This window comes from Globicephala melas, chromosome 2 (assembly GCF_963455315.2).
Source record: "Globicephala melas chromosome 2, mGloMel1.2, whole genome shotgun sequence".
Classification (NCBI taxonomy): Eukaryota; Metazoa; Chordata; class Mammalia; order Artiodactyla; family Delphinidae; genus Globicephala; species Globicephala melas.
The window spans coordinates 73082859-73106136 of record NC_083315.2 but is presented as its reverse complement, the minus strand read 5'-3'; the positions used below and the strand labels follow the sequence as shown (position 1 = coordinate 73106136).

At 40.6% G+C, this 23278-nt stretch overlaps 1 protein-coding gene across 1 annotated transcript in view; it reads right to left on the bottom strand.

The window, feature by feature from the left end:
• RORA (RAR related orphan receptor A) overlaps positions 1 to 23278 on the bottom strand; it is a 101062-nt gene that overhangs the window by 41722 nt on the left and 36062 nt on the right. The window contains exon 2 of the mRNA XM_030878885.2: positions 1044 to 1129. Coding sequence (XP_030734745.1) covers positions 1044 to 1129 — 86 coding nt within the window. The remainder of the gene's footprint in view (positions 1 to 1043; positions 1130 to 23278) is intronic.

The following is a 23278-nucleotide window of genomic DNA, read 5'->3' as shown; positions in this document are numbered from 1 at the left end:
GTATTTTCTGACACTGTATTTTTCTAATTTCACTAAAGGAAAGCTAACCAAATTTGTGGATTTTACTTTTTGCTTTAGCCTTCAAATGCTTTAGGGCTAATTCAGGCCTGGTTCAGTGGCAAACAACTGTCTCAGAGGCCTCATGCATGTCTAAATAGCTTCTCTCCTGTTTATTTTGCACTGTTTTATCCTATAAGCTGTCTCAAGGCCCTTCCAAGATAAGCAGGAGGATTTAAATCTTAATAAATTGAAATTTGAATAACGGAGGCAATCTAGGTTCGGGGGTCTTGAATGATTAGGATAAACATCTCTATTTTCCACTCCCACATTATGCATGTGCTGTCCATGTTGCCCTGAGATCAGCATCAGCAATAATTAAAATAGTAACAACAGCAATAAGACTATTAGATTTAAATAGCACTTTTCAGTTTATAAGGACTTTTATTCACAGTTATTATTTCTATTCTTGGAATAGTTCTAAAAGGTAGGAAGAATGCCACTTTACAGATGAAGAAACAGAGTCACTAAAAGATGAAGACATGCCCAAAACAATAGGGACAAAGGGCGGCCCCAGGACCAGAACTCAGTGCTTTCTAAAAACCTTGCCATGATTTGGCCAGACGTGTCAACATCTGTGAGCCAGCAATAAGACTTTCAATCACATTCCCATTAAACTTCTTGGAAACGCCTTCTTATAAAGCTTATAACAGGGACCTTACAGAAGTCTAGAGTCATCTCTTTTTTGAAAAAAGATAACCCAAGAGATTTTTTCATCAGTTCAATCAATTCTGGGATTGGAAGTGACAAACAAGCCATGCTCGAATACTATTCTCCAGCCTCTCATTATTGTGATGGGAGGCATAAAAATATATATAACTTCCTTGATTGTAATGAACATCCAAATATTTATTCTGTCCTGTCGTTTCTCGTCACTGAAAATGCCAAGGAGCTGAATTTTTAGGCATAGTAGAAGTAAAGAATAGAAGTCACAAAGATACATCCTAACGTTAATAGAAACAACAACAACAATTAAAAAGGCTTACCTTGCAGCCTTCACATGTAATGACACCATAATGGATTCCTGATGATTTGTCTCCACAGATCTTGCATGGAATAATTTCAATTTGAGCTGCAACAGAAGCACGCAACCAGTTAATTACATTTTATTTTAAACACCTTATAAAAGCGTTCCCTGATCAGCATTTGTATAGTGAAAACTAATAACCTGCTAAACATTATACTGCATTAACTATTCATTGCTGAACTGTGAGGGTCCCCCTAGAGCCCTGGACTAAATTATGGCTGCTCGTTATATAATAGCTTTCGGGTTATTAAAATGGGTCATTTGAGGAGGTGTTTAAGAACCCACAAGAAGACTGGAATCAGCATTTCAAAGCCTTCAAGAACTGGAGAGTTCACAGTTTAGGCCTCAGAGCAAAGCAGATACTAAAATGTTTCCTCCGATCTCATTTTCCATCATTATTTTTAAAAGGTCATAAACCTGTCTGGGCTGAGCATTGTAGCTCGGCTGGTGGAGAAAAACAGACTCCAAAAAGCCAAAACTACTTAGGAAAATGATTCAACTCTAAATATTAATAAGTTACATATGATGGGAAGAATTCCTTACTCATCTCTTTTTAATTAATGTACCTCCCATGTGTTAAAAATTAGTCGACTTGTGTACAATCAAAACCTTTCAACCATAAAGTTCATATCCTATTTGAATTTAAAAATGATGAATCCGGACAAATAGAACATGTAGCTTCAGAGTTCTTTACATTGGAAATTGATTTCCTGGTACAGCGTGCGTGTGTTTCTATCTAACTGATTATTTACAGTTGCCTCATACTGGAAGAATAACCAAATAATTCACACATATTACATCGAAGTTCTCAAATATGTTAAAGCACGTTTCTAAGATAACACATTATATCTTGAGCAGAGTTGGAAAGAGTATAATTAAGGATTAAAAAACCCCCTAAGGAATAGAATAATTAGGCAAAACAAAGTACTTGGACCACCTATTAAATACAATTTATATGTGAAATAAAGAACCAACACTGAGCTGCATATACAGGATGACAAGTTTCACCCGTTTACCTGGCATGCTCCATTACACTAAATTTATTTTCCATGGTTATCACTACTGGATATCATGTCAGATTACCTACTAAGTCACACACACAAAGGCAGTTGCAAGTGCCCAAGTATATTTCATTTTCATAAAGCCCCTACCTAGTGCCATGCCTCACACAAAGCAATGACTAGCCTAACGAACGTATCGCACGATGTAAGTAACACACATACACAGAGCTCACCCTTTCTTCCAATGTGATCTCATATCCTGGGGTAATTTCCACAGCCACCTACTCTGGATTTGATACAATATTGTATTCAATACTTCAAAAGAGGACACATTAAATTACTGGACTTAACCTCATTATAAACCATGTGTCCCTGCTAACATCCTTTCAAGGGGACCAGAAGTACTGCAGTGCCTTTAGTGAGTCCTTTGCCTACCAGTCACTTTTAGTGTTGACATCCTGAGTTTCACTATCCAGAGTTAGAAACTGTTCAAAATCTCACCTCCAATAAATGTGCCATAATCCTCAAGCCTTCTAATACCCCAATAGTGGCATCTTTGTACACTATCTAAATGTCTATTCTGAGTTATGCGACTTAATATAAGATCACGCTTAACAAAAACCGTCATCTTCAAGTCGGCCTCCTCGTCTTAGAGACTAGCTTGATTTCTTCAAGGAAAATTCTTTATGAAATCTAAACTCTAATAATGTTTCACACTTAGGCTCCTCCAGTATATATATTTTTTTGCGGTACGCGGGCCTCTCACTGTTGTGGCCTCTCCCATTGCGGAGCACAGGCTCCGGATGCGCAGGCTCAGCGGCCATGGCTCACGGGCCCAGGCGCTCTGCGGCATGTGGGATCTTCCCGAACCCATGTTTCCTGCATCCGCAGGCAGACTCTCAACCACTGTGCCACCAGGGAAGCCCTCCTCCAATATTTTTAATACATAGTTAAGGCAAAGTTTTGTGCCACAGATTGTCTGCAGCTCTCCAGAGAGATGGTTGTGCCACACATTTTTCAGAGACTCATAAAAGCCAAGTGGTAGTAAAGAAATTCTGAAAGGTGATATCAGCTGAAACCTCTAACCCTAACCCTAACCCCAACCCCAACCCCTAAGGAAGAGAAGAATTAGACAACACAAAGTACTTGGACCACCTATTAAATAAAACTCATACAAGAAATAAAGAAGACAGACACTGAGCTGCTTCTGCTTATGTCTCACCTCAAGTTGTAGTCACAGAAATTAGACAAACCTCATTAGGCCCTATAGTTTAAGTCAGCATCAAAACTAAAAGTAACACTAAACTCGGGCCTCTCAAGAGTTATTTTCATTCCATCTTAGTAATGGAGAGATTAAGCAAATCTGTTTAGTCCTTTATAAGATAGGAAAGCTCTGGGCAGGCCAGACAGGGAACACTGAGTAAAACTGTATGTATCTGGATCAAATGGAAAATGGTGTATTGCTGTTCACTCTGCCTGGGCTCCTAGTGGATGACCCATGAGCAGTGACATCATGATCTTTAAGGCAGTGACCAAAATGCCTACTAAAAGCTCCTGTAACATTGCAAGTGATCTGGAGGTCTGGCAGGGAGGGGTCTGATCATGATGGGGGTGCCCCTGGGATTGACATCCTGGCCCAGCACTTCCACCCTTGGAATGGCTCTCAGCTGGCTGGGGAGAGGGTGGGAGTGAGGGTTGGGAAAGTCACTGTAGTATAAATCCAGAGTTTGGTGCCACTACTGCATAGGAACACTGGCCTGAGTCAGGCTCCTAAACTCTTGGTCTTCAATTCAGCCTTCCTTCAGCTCTCAGGGTCTTTCAGATCTGCAGGGAACTCAAGCTGAGGCATATTTTACGAGACTTCATGGAGGCCAAGATGCTTAGTATGAATGGACTCACTGTAGACTGACCTGTATTTTCAAGCAAGGGGCCATTTGCCTAGAACTTTGCCCCCTGCCGCACTGTGTTTGTGCTTGGCTCCAGTGGGCAATGCTGGTCAAAGATTCCAAATTAGTTAGAACAAGCTTCCCTAGGGATCTCATGGTGAGGTGATGGGAGGGTTTTCCAAAGCCAGGTTCCAATATTATGATTGGCTGGATTAAACTATTCTACTAGCCTACCCCCTTGGGTGGCTCTCTTAACTCAGAAGACAATTTCAGGTGCAAGTGCTCTTTAGGAAATGACTAAAATCCACTTGCTCTAAAAAGCAAATTCTCTGAAAGTGATCTATCACATGTGTTGATCTTTCCAGAAAGTAAACATTTGCTGATCGGAGCAGGGCACTTACTCAATCTTCCATTTCATCCAACAATGCACAAAATCCACCTCCCTTCACCTTTTAGTTAATTTACAGAATTCAAATGTATCAAGGAGAAGAAAAATAGTCAATGCCTTACAAATTTTTCAAAAGGAAAGCAGTTTAGTTTCACAAATTTGAGTTTTCAGACCAGTAAGAGGGAACAGGACAAAAATCCCCTTGCCCTTTGCTTTCTATCCCTCAGGCTTTTCCATTTTCTGACAGGCAGTATTGTGTCTTTTCAAAATAATCTTCTTGTAACAAAAATTATGAGTCTTGGCCCATATATATACTGCACACATTGACTCAGTCAGTATTTCAAAGGATGAAATCTGTCAGACACCACAACTGTCACAAGTATATTGATTAAATTAGTCCACATCCATATTCATTGCAGCAAAGAGGTTTATTCTGTAGCGGAATATCTGAAGCAAGATGCACGCACACATATAATCACGAATTGGCTTAACAATGAACAATCTCGCTATGAAAAATTCTAATTTGCCTACATTTTCAGCTCTATTGCCTAAATAATTTGCTCTTTCATGCACCCTAAGTAATTCAAGCAGGCTCTCCACACCTGCACAGGCAAATTTCTGCAGTTTCAAGGAGCTGACAACAAGTGGCGGCGGGGCAGCAGGAAATCCTGGAAAGCAGGTGTGCTAATTAGCCAAGTGGTCCTTAGGCTGGGTGGGCATTTACCGTTGTACCTCTGTAAAAAAGTTTGCTTTTTACTTTTCATTATAAAAGGTAACAAGACACTGGCGTTCTTAACACCTCACTTGCTCCTCAGGACCTATTTCTGGATTTATCGTGGTCCAGAGAAAAATGCCCATTCTGCCCAAGTATTAAAAAATATAATTGCACAAGAGTTGTACCCATCACTTCATTCTGTGGGTGAAGAGTGATGTCTCGATGATAATCTAAATAGATTGATAATAATCAATACTATTGAACATGTATTTGGGCTTATAAAGTCTCAGGCATTATCTAATTTGCTGCTCCAACAACTCTATGAGGTAGGTGGTATTATCATTATCATCATTATCTGCATTTGTTTTAGATGAGAAAACTGAAGCTCAGAAAGGCTAAATAACTTGCCCAAAGTCAGAGAGCTTGGAAGAAGTAAGGTTGGAATTTGGACACATTTTGGTCTTTTTCTCTTAACTCAAAAGCTTATTCCCTCTCCACCCTACCCCCCTTCTCATCATACTGAATAGCCGAGCTAAATCACTCCAATACAAACATCGGGAATATACTGCTCTTGGTAGGAAACCATTACCCAAGGATCAAAAGACATCTCACAAGTAATCTGGTTAAACTTAATACTACTCAGAACTGATGTCAAGATGTCTTTCTGGGAGTTACTTGACTAGTTCATAACTGGAAATAATCATCAACCTTCTAAGACCATTCTTCTCAATTTTATAAAATTCCGAGTTTTTGACCTTAGGCTGACCAATACCAATGTTTAACGATTCTTAAGGCTGGGAAAATTACTTCACCTACCTCTCTGAGTCTCAGTTTTCTATTTCAAGATTCAATGATATAATGTATAAATGACACAGCACATATGATTATTTTATACATGTATTCTATATATATGCACATCACACACAATCCTTAGAAAGAGTTGGCACTCAAAACACAGTTATTATTATTGTTATTGTTGATAAGAAATCCTGCCTTATAGCGAAATGAAATTCTTTTCTGCAGACTTTAAGCTCTTTCCAAAGCGGGGATAGAGAAAAGCGGCTTAGCCTCTAGCTAATATGACAGGCAGTTCATACCAGCTACCACAGCGATCCTTTACAACGTTGGCACTTAACTGCTACAACATAGCAGCATGTTGTAATCAGTGTGGGATGTGTCACAAGGCATTTGTTGCTAATAATAGTAAAAAAAAAATAAAGTTTTTTACTGGTTCATATAAAAAAATAAACTAACATGGATCTAAGATCATCCCCATAAGATCTTTCACTCTAGCTCACTTGCACAACCATATGCTTTCTCAAATTGGACGGAACAGGGTGGGGTTACTGCTGGCTTGCCAGGAAACGGCCAAACTTTGGGTACACCCATGACACTATGTCACACATATGAATGCCAAGCAATTTTGTGTGTCTTGCAAAAACTGTCAAGAACTGCTGCTATAAACAAACAAACAAAACCCAAAAAAACCCCTATCTTTATACCAATCTGCTGACCGTGTTTTTCCTGGAAGGCTGAGAATATGGAGGACTTTTCACCTGCTATGTTACATATTTCTCTAACGTTTGAATTTTTTACAACCAGCATGTATTACTTTTGTAAGCAGAAAAACCAATAAAGATTAAAAAGAAAAACCCTAAGGCATTTGATTTTATTTTCGGCAAAATGGCTTGAGTCCTTTATGGATTAGTCATTTTATTTTATCCCCTGTTTAAAACTGCTGGGGTATTAAAGGCTTCTGCAGCTGCCTGGATGGCAGTCTGGCCTGTATGTCAAGGCCAGTTGGGGGCGGGGGGGGGTAGGGAGTCTTCACCTGGTTTCCTGGAGGGACTTCGGCAACTCCTGACTTCTAGAGTTTTGTAGCCCCTCTGGGTCTGGCCACCTCTAGTTCCAGGGTCTCCAAGGACTCTGCCCCATGGGGCTCAGCCAAGGGGGCAAAAATAGGGGCTGAAATTCGCCTGCCTGTGAGCCCTGCTGCAGAGTGGCTGGAACAGCTTGGAGGGAGGGAGCCTTTTTCTCTCTCTACTCTCTCAGCGCTGCTGCTGGAGGCCCCAGGCCACCATCAGGGTTTGCAGAGAGCTTGCAATACATCTTCATGGTGGAAGAACAGACTGTGGGCTTCAAACAGTTTGGCACACTCTGTCCCTGAACCTAAGGCCTGGAGTATAACATGGATTTGTTTCACAGTGCAGGCATGTTCAATAGGCATCCTGGGTGGGGAGGGCTGAGTTCCAGCTACACACTCTGCAAACTAAAAATCAACTTGTTCAGCCATTTTTTCTACTAAATATATACTAAATACAATACTGGTATGTGTCCCCGGTACAGTCTTTTCTTCTACTGATTTTGCAATTTTTTCATGATGGTACTTGATCCTAGTGGAACATCACCAAAGCAGTTAGCCCCCTAATTAGAAAAGTCCTACCCCTTTGGTAGAGCAGTCTTGTGGTCATTTCTGGCAACAACAGTAATGCTTGATATTTACAGAGCTCTGTAACGGTTTTCCAAGTTTTTGTCCTCACTAGCTTGTTTTGATTTTGGTGTTCACAACAACTCTGAAGTAGGCAGGTGGGTCTTATTAGCCCCATTCTATTGATGTGGAAAGTGAACCTCAGGAGGGTTAAATGGCTTCTTCTCTAGGTCTAGGTTTCCCGGGGTTTAACTGTAGAGGCAGCCACCAAAGAAAAAAAAAAAAAGACAGACTTGGTGTCTCTTTTTGCTCAGGATTATTTGATGACTTTAGATTTATGTTATCATCAATCTGGGGCTCTCAAGGGGAAATGCCATGAGGCAGAAAGAGCTGGAGGTTGATCCAGCTAAAAAGTGGAGTTGGCACTCCTGCGTTTCCCTCTGACCCTCAACTCCTTGAGTGGCCTCAAGCAAGTCACTTACACCTCCACTCCCTCCATCTATAAAATGGGAATAACTCCTATCTCCCAGGCAGGTGGTGGTAAACGAATGCTCAGAAAGCTCTTTGAAGACGAAAAGACCTATATAGATGGGAAGCTTTAGGAAGCTTGGCATATCATTCTTGGCAAGGACCAGGACGCTGTGCCCTCACCACCCACTACAGGCTCTGCCACCAAGAGAATAAAGAAAAATCCACAGAACTGTAATCTTCATCTGCTAACTAGACTCAAACTTATTTTTTAATTGTTGGTTTCCAAAATGCCTTCCTGAGGGACTCATGGGTCCAGAGGTTACTATCTTTGTCTCAGCTTCAGAGAAAAAGCACATAGATGGAGAAGTCACCTCTCTGTAACAGCCGTCACAAGCAAAGTCACTGAACTTAAGCCCTTCACCAGGGCTTCAGTTGTCTTGCAGAGGTATCCTGGAAATGGTATGATTCCCTCTTGTTATACACAATAAACACACAGGTTGCCCTCCGACATTCTGACCCTCGGTATTAAGTTCATGTCTGACTCAAAGGACCCTGTCAAATTATAGCCATCCAAAAACAGGTCCTGTACCTTACTCTGCCTCCCCCCGACCAAAGTCCTACACCTTATATACTGTTTAAAGCCACTTCTTAAAAGCTTTAACTGGATTGTGGCTTCTGCTGAAAATGTAACACCTTTTAGAAATCATTTTTTAAAATAAAAAGTGTTACATATACTTGCCGAATACATACACATAAACACACCTCAAACTCTTCAAGAGATCAAGCATTTGCACACTAAAGCTAAAATATGACAAAACTAGATTTTTGAAACTTTATTTCCTTCAGGCTTTACACACGTAAGACTTAGGAGCCTAGGAGTTAAAGCCCATATGAATTCAGAGAAAGCTGAGCTGTGTACGCAGGAAATATCTGAAGAATGAGGAAGACAAGTGTGTGTTGTAATGTGGCTTTCTGTGAATATGCAGGTAGTTCTGACAATGGGAACTGAATATTAATCCTTTGTAATATGTTTCAATCTCTACTGGATTAAGCTTTCCAGAGAAACTGACTCGCACTCCCTGATGCACATGTATCTCTGCTAAAAGCCAAATCCAAATGAGTACTTTTGTCCCTAGATGGGGAAATTCTGTCAAATCAGAGAAGAAACAGATTTTTCATATAGAGGAACAGTGGATGGCTTTGATTTTTAGATCCAGTTCTCTCTAGAATTCTCCTATGACACAGTCATGCACAGAAGACCTCAATTTAAGGCAACATACTCTTTATCTCTTTTGATAATTACCTGGCGACCAATTAGACCTTGAATAAAATAATTGAACAGCAAGAGAAGCTGCTTCCTCATACTCCACTTTACTTACCCAGTAGGTCAAATACTGAAGAAATTCTCACCCAACAAAAGATGATGCCATTAAGATCAGCAATACAAATACTTTTCTTTTCTTTTTTTTTTTGGTCTTTCCTAATCTAATCTCTATCACTTTTGTGAACAACGGAGCATCCTTGTTGTTGAGGATTTCTGGGGTTATGTGAAATCAGGGACTAAGACAAAGGTAACTGGCCATTCAGCCAATTATTCTCAAGGTCCTTCTAAGATTCTAGAATTAACTACATTTTTCCAATATGAAGTTCTTGCAGATTTTCTTGGACCTTGAAATCAGAAATGTCTAATCAAAATCCTTCTCTTGAATCTCTCAGGGTGGGTTAAGCCATTTCATATCAGCAGGAAAAAGAATCCATCTTATCTTACTAAGTTGTTAGATTATGATCAAGAGAGTTTCTTAAAAACTTCTTTTCCAACAATAGGTATGTGTCCCTTATATAATTCTGGATAATACTAGACCCAAAAAAATGTCATCTGACTCACAGAACTGCAGCTAATCTTTTCTAGCGATCAACCTCACTCTAGATACCAATTCCTTTTTTTTCCCTTAACAAGAGCAATTGTGCCACATTTAGGTTACGTCTTCCTTTGCTCACAGTTGAGAGCAATGGGGTCAGCTCTTTGCTTTCATCATTCAAAGTCTGTTTTTCACAACAACAGAAAAGAACATCTTTAAAACCAAACCAAATCTGGAGATCTTATCTAGTTTCTGCTTTACCAAAAACATCAAAATTACTCTTACTGCGTTTTATGAAATAACCTTACTTTACACCATTAGCCCCAAATTCTCACACCTAAGCCCAAGAGATAAGCACTCCATTTTACAGCCCTCTTAACTTTGCACCTGCCTATGCACACCTCAACTTATAGGTATTGTATGATCTTGGTACTTCAATTTACAAGATTGTATTTTTTCAATAGATACACAGAATGTTACAAAAAGAAACAAACCTGGTGATTCAATTACAAAGTCCAAAGACAGAAAAATCCATTGACACAGAAATGGGTCTTAAAACAAGTAGTATATCTGTTTAAATCTATTTGTTCTATGGCTTCCTATGAGTCTGGTCCATTGTATGCTTAGCACATAGCATCATACTTCACTGAATAAATCAATCCAAATATTCTGTTTGTCTCAGAATTCTCTTTAAAGGGCCAAAGTCTCCTGCCTAAAAAGTCAGCTACTGATTGCTAATTCTAACTGCACAATTTCTATACTCCTTAACGGTGCCATCACCTGCTGAAGATGTGCAGAAGTGGGTCAAAATAACAAGAATCCAGGTTAAGTCATCATAGCTCACCAGGCAAAGGAACCTATTGTTTCTTTCCATTAGCTTAGGTAGTTTTTGTGAAGATCAATTACTGTTCATTGAATATTAGACCATGTCATTTAAGAAATATTCCCTAACCAAACTGTTTGGATTCATGGCAAAAAAAACCTGGAAATAACTTGTAACTTTAAACCTTGAAAATACATTTGCTTTCCTCTATGTTAAGCCATTGAGAACTAAGATGACAACACATCCATAGCCACAGGAACACAGACTGGTGATACCAAAAATTTCTTGCTCCACAGATCATTTTAGTGGGTGAGGATTATCTCACAGCCCAGATCCCCATTCTACCTTTGTGCTGTTTCCCACTTCACAAAGTCTCCCTAGAATTAATAGGGAGAATGGAACTCTGGGCAAGAGACCAGGGAAAGGTCTGTTTTTTATTAAAAATCACAAGCAAATTATTTAGACTTGCCAGAAGCAGAAGTGTACACGTTGTCACACTAATTGTTTTAAGATTCTAAGATCTTGAAGGATGAGTGACCAATTCCTAGAAGACAAATTCTACTAGGTTCTCCACCTCCAATTTCCAGGACATAGCCAATGATATCTGAACAACAGATATGGCAAGTTCTCAGCCTTCGAAAACATCAGTCATGTATTTCTGGACTGCAGGTCAATGGTAATTAAAAATCTCTTTTATAATGCTTTTCTAAGACAACCAGTTCAGCTGGACACAGGAATGACCAGACAAGTGCCCGAAGGAGTTTTTTCTGACTATCTAAACACGTGTTCTTTAAACTTGCTTATTAAAGAAATGTTTCCATATTTAGTTATAATGTATAACATCAACTAGACAATGGATAACAATATGGGCTGATAGCTGAAGTAGAGTTGTTTTCTATGTCTATTCCCAAGGGGGGAAAGCAGGAGCTTCTAGCTATTTCTTCACTGGAAAGGCAAATACAGAAAAAGGCAGCAGAGCCTTGAGGATATTAAGTAGTTGTGAGACAGGAGGAGAGGGGATGCTCTGGACCGAGCTTAGAGATTGTCAGATTTATTTTAAGAAGGCCTGACATCTAAGCATCAATTCCCAGACGGTAACACCTAATGAATGTCATTCTTCCCTACAACAGAAAATGTATATCTTGGGGGTTTACCTTGAAACTATCTATCTTTATGTAAGTCATGCACTAGGGGTGGGGTTAAGAACGCCACAGCCATGGAAAGATAGCAAAATAAGGTTCACAACCCTGTCCTTCCTCTTCCATTTTCAGTTTCTGCTCCTCCAATCCGAGAAGCTCCTTTTGCCTGCAGACAAACATTTCAGATGACATTTTATGACTGTCCTGCACATACGCCTATCAGCTAGCCAGCACTTGGCAATGTACGTCTTTGTCACTTAAAGAGAGCTTGAGTGAGTGTGACACTATCACTGGCATAAGTGAATCTTTCTAATTTGCAGTAAAAGTGCACCATTCACACACTTTGGTACTTCAGGACGGCGACGTTTTGAAATCCATTTCACAAATGATGGCAGCACATTTCACATCAGATGGAAACACACTCTGATTGCTAACAGCTGCTACAGGCACATCTTACTGTCACAGCCAGAGCTCAGAATAGCAGGTCCTTTTTAATGCCAATGGCTGCTACCATCTTAAATCACCACACACACACACACACACACACACACACACACGTTCCATACCCTTACACACAGGTCTCTCCAGCTGTAAGTCCTACCACCACTTGCTGGTAACCTGCACGACTAGGCACCAGGGATGACAAGAGGGTACACAGAACCCACTGGCCCACGTCATCTTGTTACATTAGCTTCACTGTATGTGAATTAAGGATGATAGTGGACACTTTTTTTAAAGAAGAAAGAAAAGTACAACCTTGAAGTAAAGTGGAGAGGCTCACTTTGCAAGCGCTGGAGGCTGCGGTTGAATCCCTGCCCTGTCACTTACTAGCTATGTGAACTTGGACAGCTTTCTTAATCTCTGTGCCTTATTTTCCTAGCCTTTAAAATAACCCCTATGTCCTTATTATAGGGTAACCAAGTGCTTATAGAATCAGTGCATAGCACATAGTAAGGGGTCAATAAATATTAGGTATCATCATCATCACCAACACCACCTATCTTTCAAGGACAGTAGTATTTGGCAAGAGCTGCTACTGGAGTTGTGGGAATGAGCAAGAAGGTTGATGAGGGATAGGTCATTATATTCCTTTCAGATAAAGACATGGAGTTCAGTGGCTTTCTTTTTTAAATTTTTTAAAAGTAGTTTATTTTTTAAAATTTATTTTATTTTTGGCTGTGTTGGGGCTTCATTGCTGTGCGCGGGTTTTCTCTAGCAGCGGGGGCTACTTTTAGTTGCGGTGCGCAGGCTTCTCACTGTGGTGGCTTCTCTTGTTGCGGAGCACAGGCTCAAGGCACAAAGGCTCAGTAGTTGTGGCTCGCGGGCTCTAGAGCGCAGGCTCAGTAGTTTTGGCGCACGGGCTTAGCTGCTCCGCGGCATGGAGGATCTTCCCGGACCAGGGCTTGAACCTGTGTCCCCTGCATTGGCAGGTGGATTCTTAACCAGTGCACCACCAGGGAAGTCCCAGCGGCTTTGTTTCTAATGCAGAGGCCTAATATGAGAAGTAACACTAAGCAGGTACAAAGCATGACGGAAAGAAACCACTGGGTATTAAGCAGCTCCCCACTTTCTAAGTAAAGCCCACAGCAAGGCTGGCATCTTGAAGAGGTGGTAAGCCTAGGAAGTGGGAGCCAGGCTTCTAAAAGCTGTGTGGTGAAGTAGGGAAGGGACTCAGCCGCAGGGTTCCGAAGCTTCTAAAACTACCTGCTAGCAAGTGAAATTTACCAGACATGTGTGAAACTTTGTGACCTTCTTTCTCCAGGGCTCAGCTTCCCTCTTAGGGAATACTGTAGCTACTCCCTGCCCCTCGGTGTAGTGTTTCACCAGATAAACTGTCAGATCCGGTCCTGCTATGTTACACGGTGATATGATGATTGTGAGTGAGTTGAACAGTCATTTCCCCAACAGTTGGGATCTCTTCAATGGCGAAACCCACCAGGGGTCACTAGTCAGGAAAAGTAGTCATAGACTGTGATAGAGAAGCCCATCTGGCAACCACTCTGTCCATTTTAATTGCATTTTGGTTTAGACAAGGGAACACACTGAAATGTTCTCGTCAAGGTCCAGAGTGAAAGCTCCGGCATAATACCCATTGGAGCTAGAACACTCTGTTTCTACACACCTGTCCCCTCCTTTTTTTGGCCTTACTAAAAAAAAAAATAGTGTTTATTACTGTCAAAGAGAGTTCCTTTCAATACCACACCCTGCCATATATTGACAGAAGAGACAGGGCAGCACAATGCTAACATGGTGTGAATGTAAAATAAAGTATTTGGTTTTCCTTTCAAGGTAAACAATTTCAGTTGACAGTTCTGGGACCGAATCAGGTGGGGTTTTTTTTACATATTTATTTATTTATTTGGTTGTGCAGGGGCTTGGTGCTTTTTATTTGTCAAAGCCCACAATAAGTACGTTTTGCTTTAAATCCACAGAGGCAAAGCCCTTGGCAGGTAGCGTCAGTAATGCAAATCTATTTCCCATTGATATGTGTTTTTCAAAACAAAACCATCGCCACCAATGAAGCATTTTGGGCCCTCAAGCTACATGGTTCCCAGCTATAACTGTCTCAGGCATTAAATGTCAAGGATCAAGTCCAAGGCCATGTCAGGGACCATTAGGACATAGAGAAGTAAATTCTGAAGCAAGGTCTGGTGGTAACACCAAAATGTACTCATCAGACAAGAGCCTTCCCTGTGAGATGTTGAGGAACCAATGCCCAGAGGGGTGAGTGGAGTCATTCCAGTGCTCCAGGAAAATCAACCTAACTACTCACCATGACCTGCCCTGATCTTGCGTTTCCTGTTATTTAAAGGGAAACCAAACCAGTCAATGAAAGCAATTCCAAAAAATGGAGCTCAAAAAAAAATTAAGGCTTAGAAAAAAATAAGTTGAATAAGTGTACAGACTTTCAAATTGAAATTCTGAATGGAACAGGATTTTTTTAGGTGCATAACCTTGGTAGGTTTGTTTAAAGAATCAGTCACACCTCAAACACACCCACCAATAATCAGAAGGATGACTTATGAGGAATTATTATTCATTTAAAACATCCTTTAAAATAAGTCAGGAGAGTAAGCTTGACCGGGTCCTTACCCATCCCCATCCTCTAAAATAAACAAATAGTATTTCTATTGAAGCCAATCTCCTGTTCTTGGAATCAGCTTTTTGAGTTGTCAGTTAGACAAGATGAACTGATTACTTTACCATAAAATTTACCAAAGCAGGTAACTCTACCAGAGAAATATCAGTCCATTTCAAAATGTTTCTTGAGAGTGAATTACTTCATCTATGAAAGAGAAATCCCTTCCCCTCTTCTGGTCTGTCGAGCTAAATGGTGCTCAAGAGATACACTTCATTGCCCAATTAGACAGTACAGTTCATTTTAAAGTGAATTTATTATTTCCCTTTCTTCACTTCCTTCCTTTCTTTCTTGACTTTTGGACATTACTAATTCATTTCAAAGAATGTTTTCTTCGGGCATAATTTTACAAATATTCTTTGAGAACCCATACCAAAGTTCAGTGCACTTTGCAAAGACATAATTGCATCAGTAAGGTAGGGAGTTCTCAGGATAGAGAGTACAATGATTTAAAAAGGTCTGTGTCTATACTACAAAGCTACAGTAATCAAGACAGTACGGTACTGGCACAAAAACAGAAATATAGATCAATGGAACAGGACAGAAAGCCCAGAGATAAACCCATGCACATATGGTCATCTTATGTTTGATACAGGAGGCAGGAATGTACAGTGGAGAAAAGACAGGCTCCTCAATAAGTGGTGCTACATGTAAGACAGCTACATGTAAAAGAATGAAATTAGAACACTCCCTAACACCATACACAAAAATAAACTCAAAATGGATTAAAGACCTAAATGTAAGGCCAGACACTATCAAACTCTTAGAGGAAAACATAGGCAAAAACGGTCTATGACATAAATCACAGCAAGATCCTTTTTGACCCACCTAGAGAAATGGAGATAAAAACAAAAACAAATGGGACCTAATGAAATTTAAAAGCTTTTGCACAGCAAAGGAAACCATAACAAGATGAAAAGACAACCCTCAGAATGGGAGAAAATATTTGCAAATGAAGCAACTGACAAAGGATTAATCTCCAAAATTTACAAGCAGCTCATGCAGCTCAATATCAAAAAAACAAACAACCCAATCCAAAAATAGGCAGAAGACCTAAATAGACATTTCTCCAAAGAAGATACACAGATTGCCAACAAACACATGAAAGAATGCTCAACATCGTTAATCTTTACAGAAATGCAAATCAAAACTACAATGAGATATCCTCTCACACTTGCCAGAATGGCCATCATCAAAAAATCTACAAACAATAAATGCTGGAGAGGGTGTGGTGAAAAGGGAACCCTCTTGCACTGTTGGTGGGAATGTAAATTGATACAGCCACTATGGAGAACAGTATGGAGGCTCCTTAAAAAACTAAAAATAGAACTACCATACGACCCAGCAATCCCACTACTGGGCATATACCCTGAGAAAACCATAATTCAAAAAGAGTCATGTACCAAAATGTTCATTGCAGCTCTATTTACAATAGTCAGGAGGACATGGAAGCAACCTAAGTGTCCATCAACAGATGAATGGATAAAGAAGATGTGGCACATATATACAGTGGAATATTACTCAGCCATAAAAAGTAACAAAATTGAGTTATTTGTAGTGAGGTGGATGGACCTAGGGTCTGTCATACAGAGTGAAGTAAGTCAGAAAGAGAAAAACAAATACCATATGCTAACACATATATATGGAACCTGAAAAAAAAAAAAAAGGTCATGAAGAACCTAAGGGCAAGATGGGAATAAAGACACAGACTTACTAGAGAATGGACTTGAGGATAAGGGGAAGGGTAAGCTGGGACAAAGTGAGAGAGTGGCATGGACTCTATATATATATATACTCTTTGGTATATACACTACCAAACGTAAAATAGATAGCTAGTGGGAAGCAGCCACATAGCACAGGGAGATCAGCTCGGTGCTTTGTGACCACGTAGAGGGGTGGGATAGGGAGGGTGGGAGGGAGGGAGACGCAAGAGGGAAGAGATATGGGAACATATGTATATGTATAACTGATTCACTTTGTTATAAAGCAGAAACTAACACACCATTGTAAAGCAATTATACTCCAATAAAGATGTTTAAAAAAAAAAAAAAAGGTCTGTGTGACTTTTATATTGCGTCATTCCAGGGGCTTTCCTTAAAGGGGCTTTCAGGAAGAGATTAAAACGGAGAAAACCAAAATTTGAAAGTGGTGATCAGGCTGCCTTTAGTCTAACGTACGTCAAGGGGTCAAAGGGCTGGGGAGCCTTCACCCCACTGGATACCACGTTTCTTCACTCCTCGTCTAACCTCATAAACAGCTGTGTGGTTTCTCCATCCCTGCTGACTTTATCAGGCCCACGTTCTATTCAACTACAATCGCGAGACGGGGAGGAAGAAAGGATGATATAGGAGAAAGCTAAAAAACCCGACGATTTTAGTTCCTAAACGAATGACGTATTTTAATAATCTAGGAATTTAAATTCGTATTATTTGTTATTTGAATTAATGTTTGGTCAGCCTATGGAGAGAGTAATTGCTAAACTGGGGGAGATTAGCCACAAAGACTTTAGCAGTGGGCTTAGTGAGCCAAGGGGTTTGAGATCATGAGGGGCAGATGTAAGAATGCTTCCTCCAGGACTCTGCTGCCGTTCCCTTCACTCCCGTGTGGTTGTTTTTCTCCATCTGCAACAAGTCAAAACAACCCCTGCGAGAAAGGCATAGGGACAAGAAGATAGGTAGCAGTTCTGCATATCATCCAGCAGCATTTCACAGACATTAAAAGAAAGGAAACTTTAAGAAAGCCCATTTTTATACACCCAAACACATCAAACTGCAAAACAGGATAAAACATGGGTAGTTCCAAAGGACTTCTCATGGAGAAAACTTCAATGCCACAACTCACGTTTCCATCGAATTCCCCAGGGTGCCCTTGTCTTGAACCCTGCCGAGGAGGTGAGGTTCACCCAGCCTGGAACCACGGAACTCTGTTGACTGCAGCAGAAGCACCGAGCTGCCCCACAACCAAACCCTGCTTCATCTTAGTGATTTCTCAACTGGTGGCTGCAGTCAGAATTCTCCTGTGACCACCATCAGATTATGACCATGAAAGTCACCATTCCATGGTCCTCCTGGGCAGGAGTTTCCCTTTTGTTTTTCCTCCATTCGACTCCCCACCCTTGACACTTGCTGTACAATTTTGTTAGTCAGGGGAATAGTAATTCCGACACAACCGAAAACATGTACGATCAGGGTAAGGTCGTCTGGATCCTGGACACATACTGGATGTGTGGAGGTGCTCCTGTACTGTGGCAGAGGATGGCCTTTGACCATCCTTTGTTTCTGTTGTGGCCATTATCTACCATATTAATATTCTGGAGGAAGAAAATTAGTGGCCAGTATTTTCTTCCAGCAAAATCACTGGCACCAGCCTCTACCCCAGAATAAGCACTGATCTTCAAAGTAGTGATGTTGTCATTGCCACAGGACTACTCTGAGTCCCTTCTTTGGCAACTGCTCTCAGTGCCAATGAGATGAGAGGAGAAAGACACCTTTGTCACTTTAGAGTCACTTTTTTTTTTTTAAAGGAAAACAGCCTGGCTTGGTTTCTTCTCTTTATTCATCGCAGTAACTGTTGGTTGTTTTCAAAAATCAAATTCACTTTTTCAGAGGAACAGTGGTCACTATGGAGAACATTAAAACTTTGCTAAAGGAGTTGAAAGCAGTTCCAGAAGAGAAATCACGTATTAGTTTTTGGGCCGTGACAGTGTTTTAGGTACAGAGGTTTAGCCTCTCCGGTTGACTGCTTTGACAGGGCAATGTTCCCGTGGAAGCATACCTTCTAGTACATTTGTTAAACTAAAATCAGCCTCCTTACCTAATAATGTAAATGACTTTGAGAGGAACCTCTGAGTCTCCCGTTTCCTCCTCCTTATGTTACTGTTCAATTCGAGCAGATTCTGTGGAAATTCTGACTTCATGACCCATCACTGCTGCATTAAAATGTGCTTTCTGATGTCATGCTCTGAAATAAACTAAGTTGTTTGCTACAACTACCTACACACAAATTAGAAAATTATATGACACGCAGTTCAATACAGCCTGCAGCTGGGACCCAGGTTATTACTGGAAGTCGCCGTCGGCATGGTTTCTGGTTTCGCAGTAAAAGAAGATGACTTGAAAGGACTCAGTGGTTTTGATGCTCTTCTGAAATGAAAACATTCGGTGAGCGCACAGCCCTGGGTTGTCATTAATGTCAGCCACGCGCAAACACTGTTTTCATGAGTGCAGCAGTCACTCCCCGTCCAGACCACGACTTTCCCACTCTCTGGTATTTCGGGCACTGTGCTGGCACTTTTCCAAAAGAGAACCTCTGGGCAATCCATTCTAGGTACTCCAATAAATACAACACTCTTCAATGAACAGGTGGCCTGAATTTGCTAATGTTAGCCAATAATTTCCACAAGAGAACGTGTTCCTTTCTGAGGAATACCGCAAGTGAATGACGAAATCCTCAAACTTTGAAAGGCAAGAAGTATGAATACTACGTTTAAAGGTACAGAGAGTTGGTTCAAAAATAATGTAGTGGGGCTTCCCTGGTGGCGCAGTGGTTGAGAGTCCCCCTGCCAATGCAGGGGACACGGGTTCGTGCCCCGGTCCAGGGGGATCCCACATGCCGCGGAGCGGCTGGGCCCATGAGCCGCGGCCGCTAAGCCTGCGCGTCCAGAGCCTGTGCTCCGCAACGGGAGAGGCCACAGCAGCGAGAGGCCCGCGTACCGCAAAAAAAAAAAAAAAAAAATGTAGTGGATAAAAATATTACAACAGCAGAGTAGCTTTACACTGCTCCCCTTGAACTTCTTGATATGAACAGTGGAAAAGCCTTATTGATGAAAGCAGAACTCTCTGGCATTCCTGATATGTTTGATGATATGTAGCACCTTTTATGTACGGTGTCTGTTGCCTGACTATACTGTAAACAAGCAACAAAACATTATACTTCATCCCAAAGGTATGAAGAATGAGGAATTAAGCATATTGGGTTGGGAGGGAATTAACAGTACATTAAAAAACAGCTGCCATCTATTCTTTTGCTCTATGCAATCAAGCTGGGCACCAGAGAGAAGCAAATAAAGCTACTGTCTTAGGTTGCTAGTGTTAGGAAGTGGTATTTGCTACCATATCATCAGTGTATTTTGCTTTCTTTATTTTCCTCCCGCCATGCATTGCCCATGAATTAATTTAAGAAACAAGCAAAGCATCAGGGAATAGGTGAAATGTAAAACAGTATTTGCTATATTCTTTGGTTGCAAAACTCTAAGAGCGAGGTACCAAACTTTGGATAAGAAGATGTTTTGCAATTTCCCGGGATATCACATATGTGTTATACTGGCTAAAGTGGTAGTATACTATTTTTAATATCACTTTTTAATTGCAATGAGTTTTAAACAGCCAAGGTGAATTCTCACAGATCGCCTGGGTGTTGGAGGCAGGGTGGGTGGCAAAATGGTGATACTTTTATGGTAATCTTTTTATATCATTTATTTTCTATGCTTTCTTTCAAATTATAAATTCAAACTACAGTGTCACTCTCTATCCTCTCCCATGTCCTTTCTAATCTACAAAACAAACAAACATTTATATTTTATCACTTGTATTATGAAACAGCCAGAAATAGGACTCCAGGGTTTTGCAAGTTTTGCTTTATACAAAGTGTCTGATTTTCTTCCAGCCATGAATGAACTCACAAGGACAACGTAGATCACTTTATAAAACAAAATATAGCTGATATTTGAAACTAAATGACCAAAGGACATAACTGTTTATATGTGAGCTGCTTTTGACCTAGTAAAAAGTATAGGCAAGGAACATCTAAGGCTTGAAATCTGGATGGACATTTTAAAGTTTCAAAATTCACAACATATTCATTTCAAAAAATAATGTTTAAAGGCTAAGAATTTATAATTATGTATCAATGGTTTCTTCCTTTGGTGCTCACCAAAAAGGCATTAATTTTTTTTTTTTTTGCTATAGAATCATTTCTGGAAAACATCAGTGGAAGTGTTATCAGTTATCAATCCTCTTCATTTGGACATTAAGGAGATTAAAGTTATTGTCAGTGTATAATAAGCTTTCATTGGAAAAGAATTAATCTTTTTCTTGACATTGTTTTTCTCAAGGACAGTCAGAAAAAGATGTAAATGGAGGTATATATTATCAGGTAAATGGTGACTCTCAAAAGAGATGAAGAAGGAATCTAAATAATGCTGCTTTAATTCTAAAACAATAACAGTTCAAGCAATGAATGACTGAATTAACACCTCAATATTACACCAAACACAGGCTTACAGAAATAAGTTTTCAGTTGTGTGAAATCATTACCACACTTACAGAAAACAAGAGGAGCACTCTGCAGAACCACACTGGTTTTGCTGCTCTTCCTGCTAATTTAGTTTGAGCAGAAGATGCTCTGTGTGGACCACTTGTTCTTTAACACACTAAACCAACACTTTTAGAAGAAGACAAGACAGCTATGAATTACGTTGCATCTTTTCATCTTTCAGATTTCTCCAAGGAGATGTCTCAGGATTCCATAAGTGCTATCAATTGAGTGATAATTATAGCTATACAAGGCATACGCAACACATTGATATACCCATGTAGACTAGATCCACGATGCATTTATCTTCAGCATTTGGAAATTACTGGTAAGAGGGATTCAGTGTCCTTGCCTGTTGTCTTGATAATCTCATATCTTTTAGGCAAAAGGAAACGTATACTGCATAAGGGCTTTACCACTCTGATCTCAATGTGGAGTACAATGACAGACACCAAGGAAGGAGAAGCTGGTCACTTACACAAGTAAGTGATTTTGATGCTTTGGCTCATTCTGGCCTCTGCTCAGTTCCCACATCTTGGTCAGCAGATGTGGCAGACTTAATTAAAACCTGCTATTTCCAAGGTTTAATATATTAAACATAGTTTGGGTATATGAAGAGTCATCTCGGTTCTCATTTCATTAACAATCTCAATAAGATTCCACCACACTGACTGTTCTCAGGAAGGGAAGTTAGAAAACCTCAAATAATTTCTCCTACTGCCCTTGCAATGATACTTGCTAGCCCCCTTCCTTGTCTGAAACTCCTTCTCTGGGTTAGACAATAAAGGTATGATTCGCCTCTTGTGAATCACAGCTTTTGTTTTGTTTAGTGTGTTCTAAAGAGCTAAACTAACGTTTCAGATTACAGAATTCCAGGCGGTAAAGACCTCTGAGATCACCCAATCACACGCCTGACTTTTTAGCCAAGACAACTGGGGCTCGGAGAGGTACCGAGATTACCAAGTTGGTGGGAAACCCAAGAGAGATTTCCACCCACATGTGCTCACTCTCCTGCCATCTTTCCAACTAGGTTTACCCCAACCTCCCCATTTCACAGATGAAAGAACAGAACCAGTGTCAACAGAAATCACTCACTTGGGAGGAGTGAGCAGAGGTTAATTTATCAGGGTGGCTAGTCAAGGGCTTGGCAGCCGCAGGGGGCCTGACCTTGATGACACAAAACACAGGACAGTTCATGGTTCACCGTGGTGGCGGGTAGGGAGACACAAAGAGCTTTGGCATCACAGACACAATGCCGGGCAGCTGAGGGTGGAGAGAGCTATCAGGGAGATAAGGTCCCGGCAGATTGAAAAAATGATGGTGGTACCAAAGAGGAAGATTATATCGAAATAAAACTGTGTCCACTGGACATTTTCCCCCAGTCTCAGTCCTGGCCACTGTGCACTGCAGACACATCTAGAGATACAGAAGCTTAACTTGCCTTTTAAAGTCTCCCTTAATATTTGTGCTACGGTCCACAGGAAATAAAAAACCAGAGGCATTCCTAGCCTTCTACCCCCAAGTCATCTACCATTACAATACTTGGATTCATTCTTCATAGCATTTATCACTCCCTGGAATGCTACATAATTATTAGCTGTCTCCACACGTTGAGAATGGAAGGGGTACAGAGCAGGGATGAGTCTTTTTTCCTTATCCAATATCCCCAGTGCCTAGTTCAGTGCCTGACACACAGCAGGGGCTCCAAAAAATGAATAAATTAGAGATTCTATCACCTGCTTCTAGCATGTACTCTCTGGTACCCTAGAGGGGATGAAAGGGTTGTTAAAGCTATCCTAGACAGTCCTAGGCATTTCCTTCTAGCAATGGAAACCATGGCGAGAACCAAAATAAATGAAAGGATCCCTAATTAATCATAAAAGATGAAACAAACTTAATCACTTGGGGCAAGCATTCTTTTCGGAACTACATTTACTAGAACCTCACAGGATTGAAAGAAAAAAGGCTGGGGCTGGGGGTGGAGGCAAGGGGGAGTCTCAGGATGAGAAATGTAGGAATATTCTTCTGACATC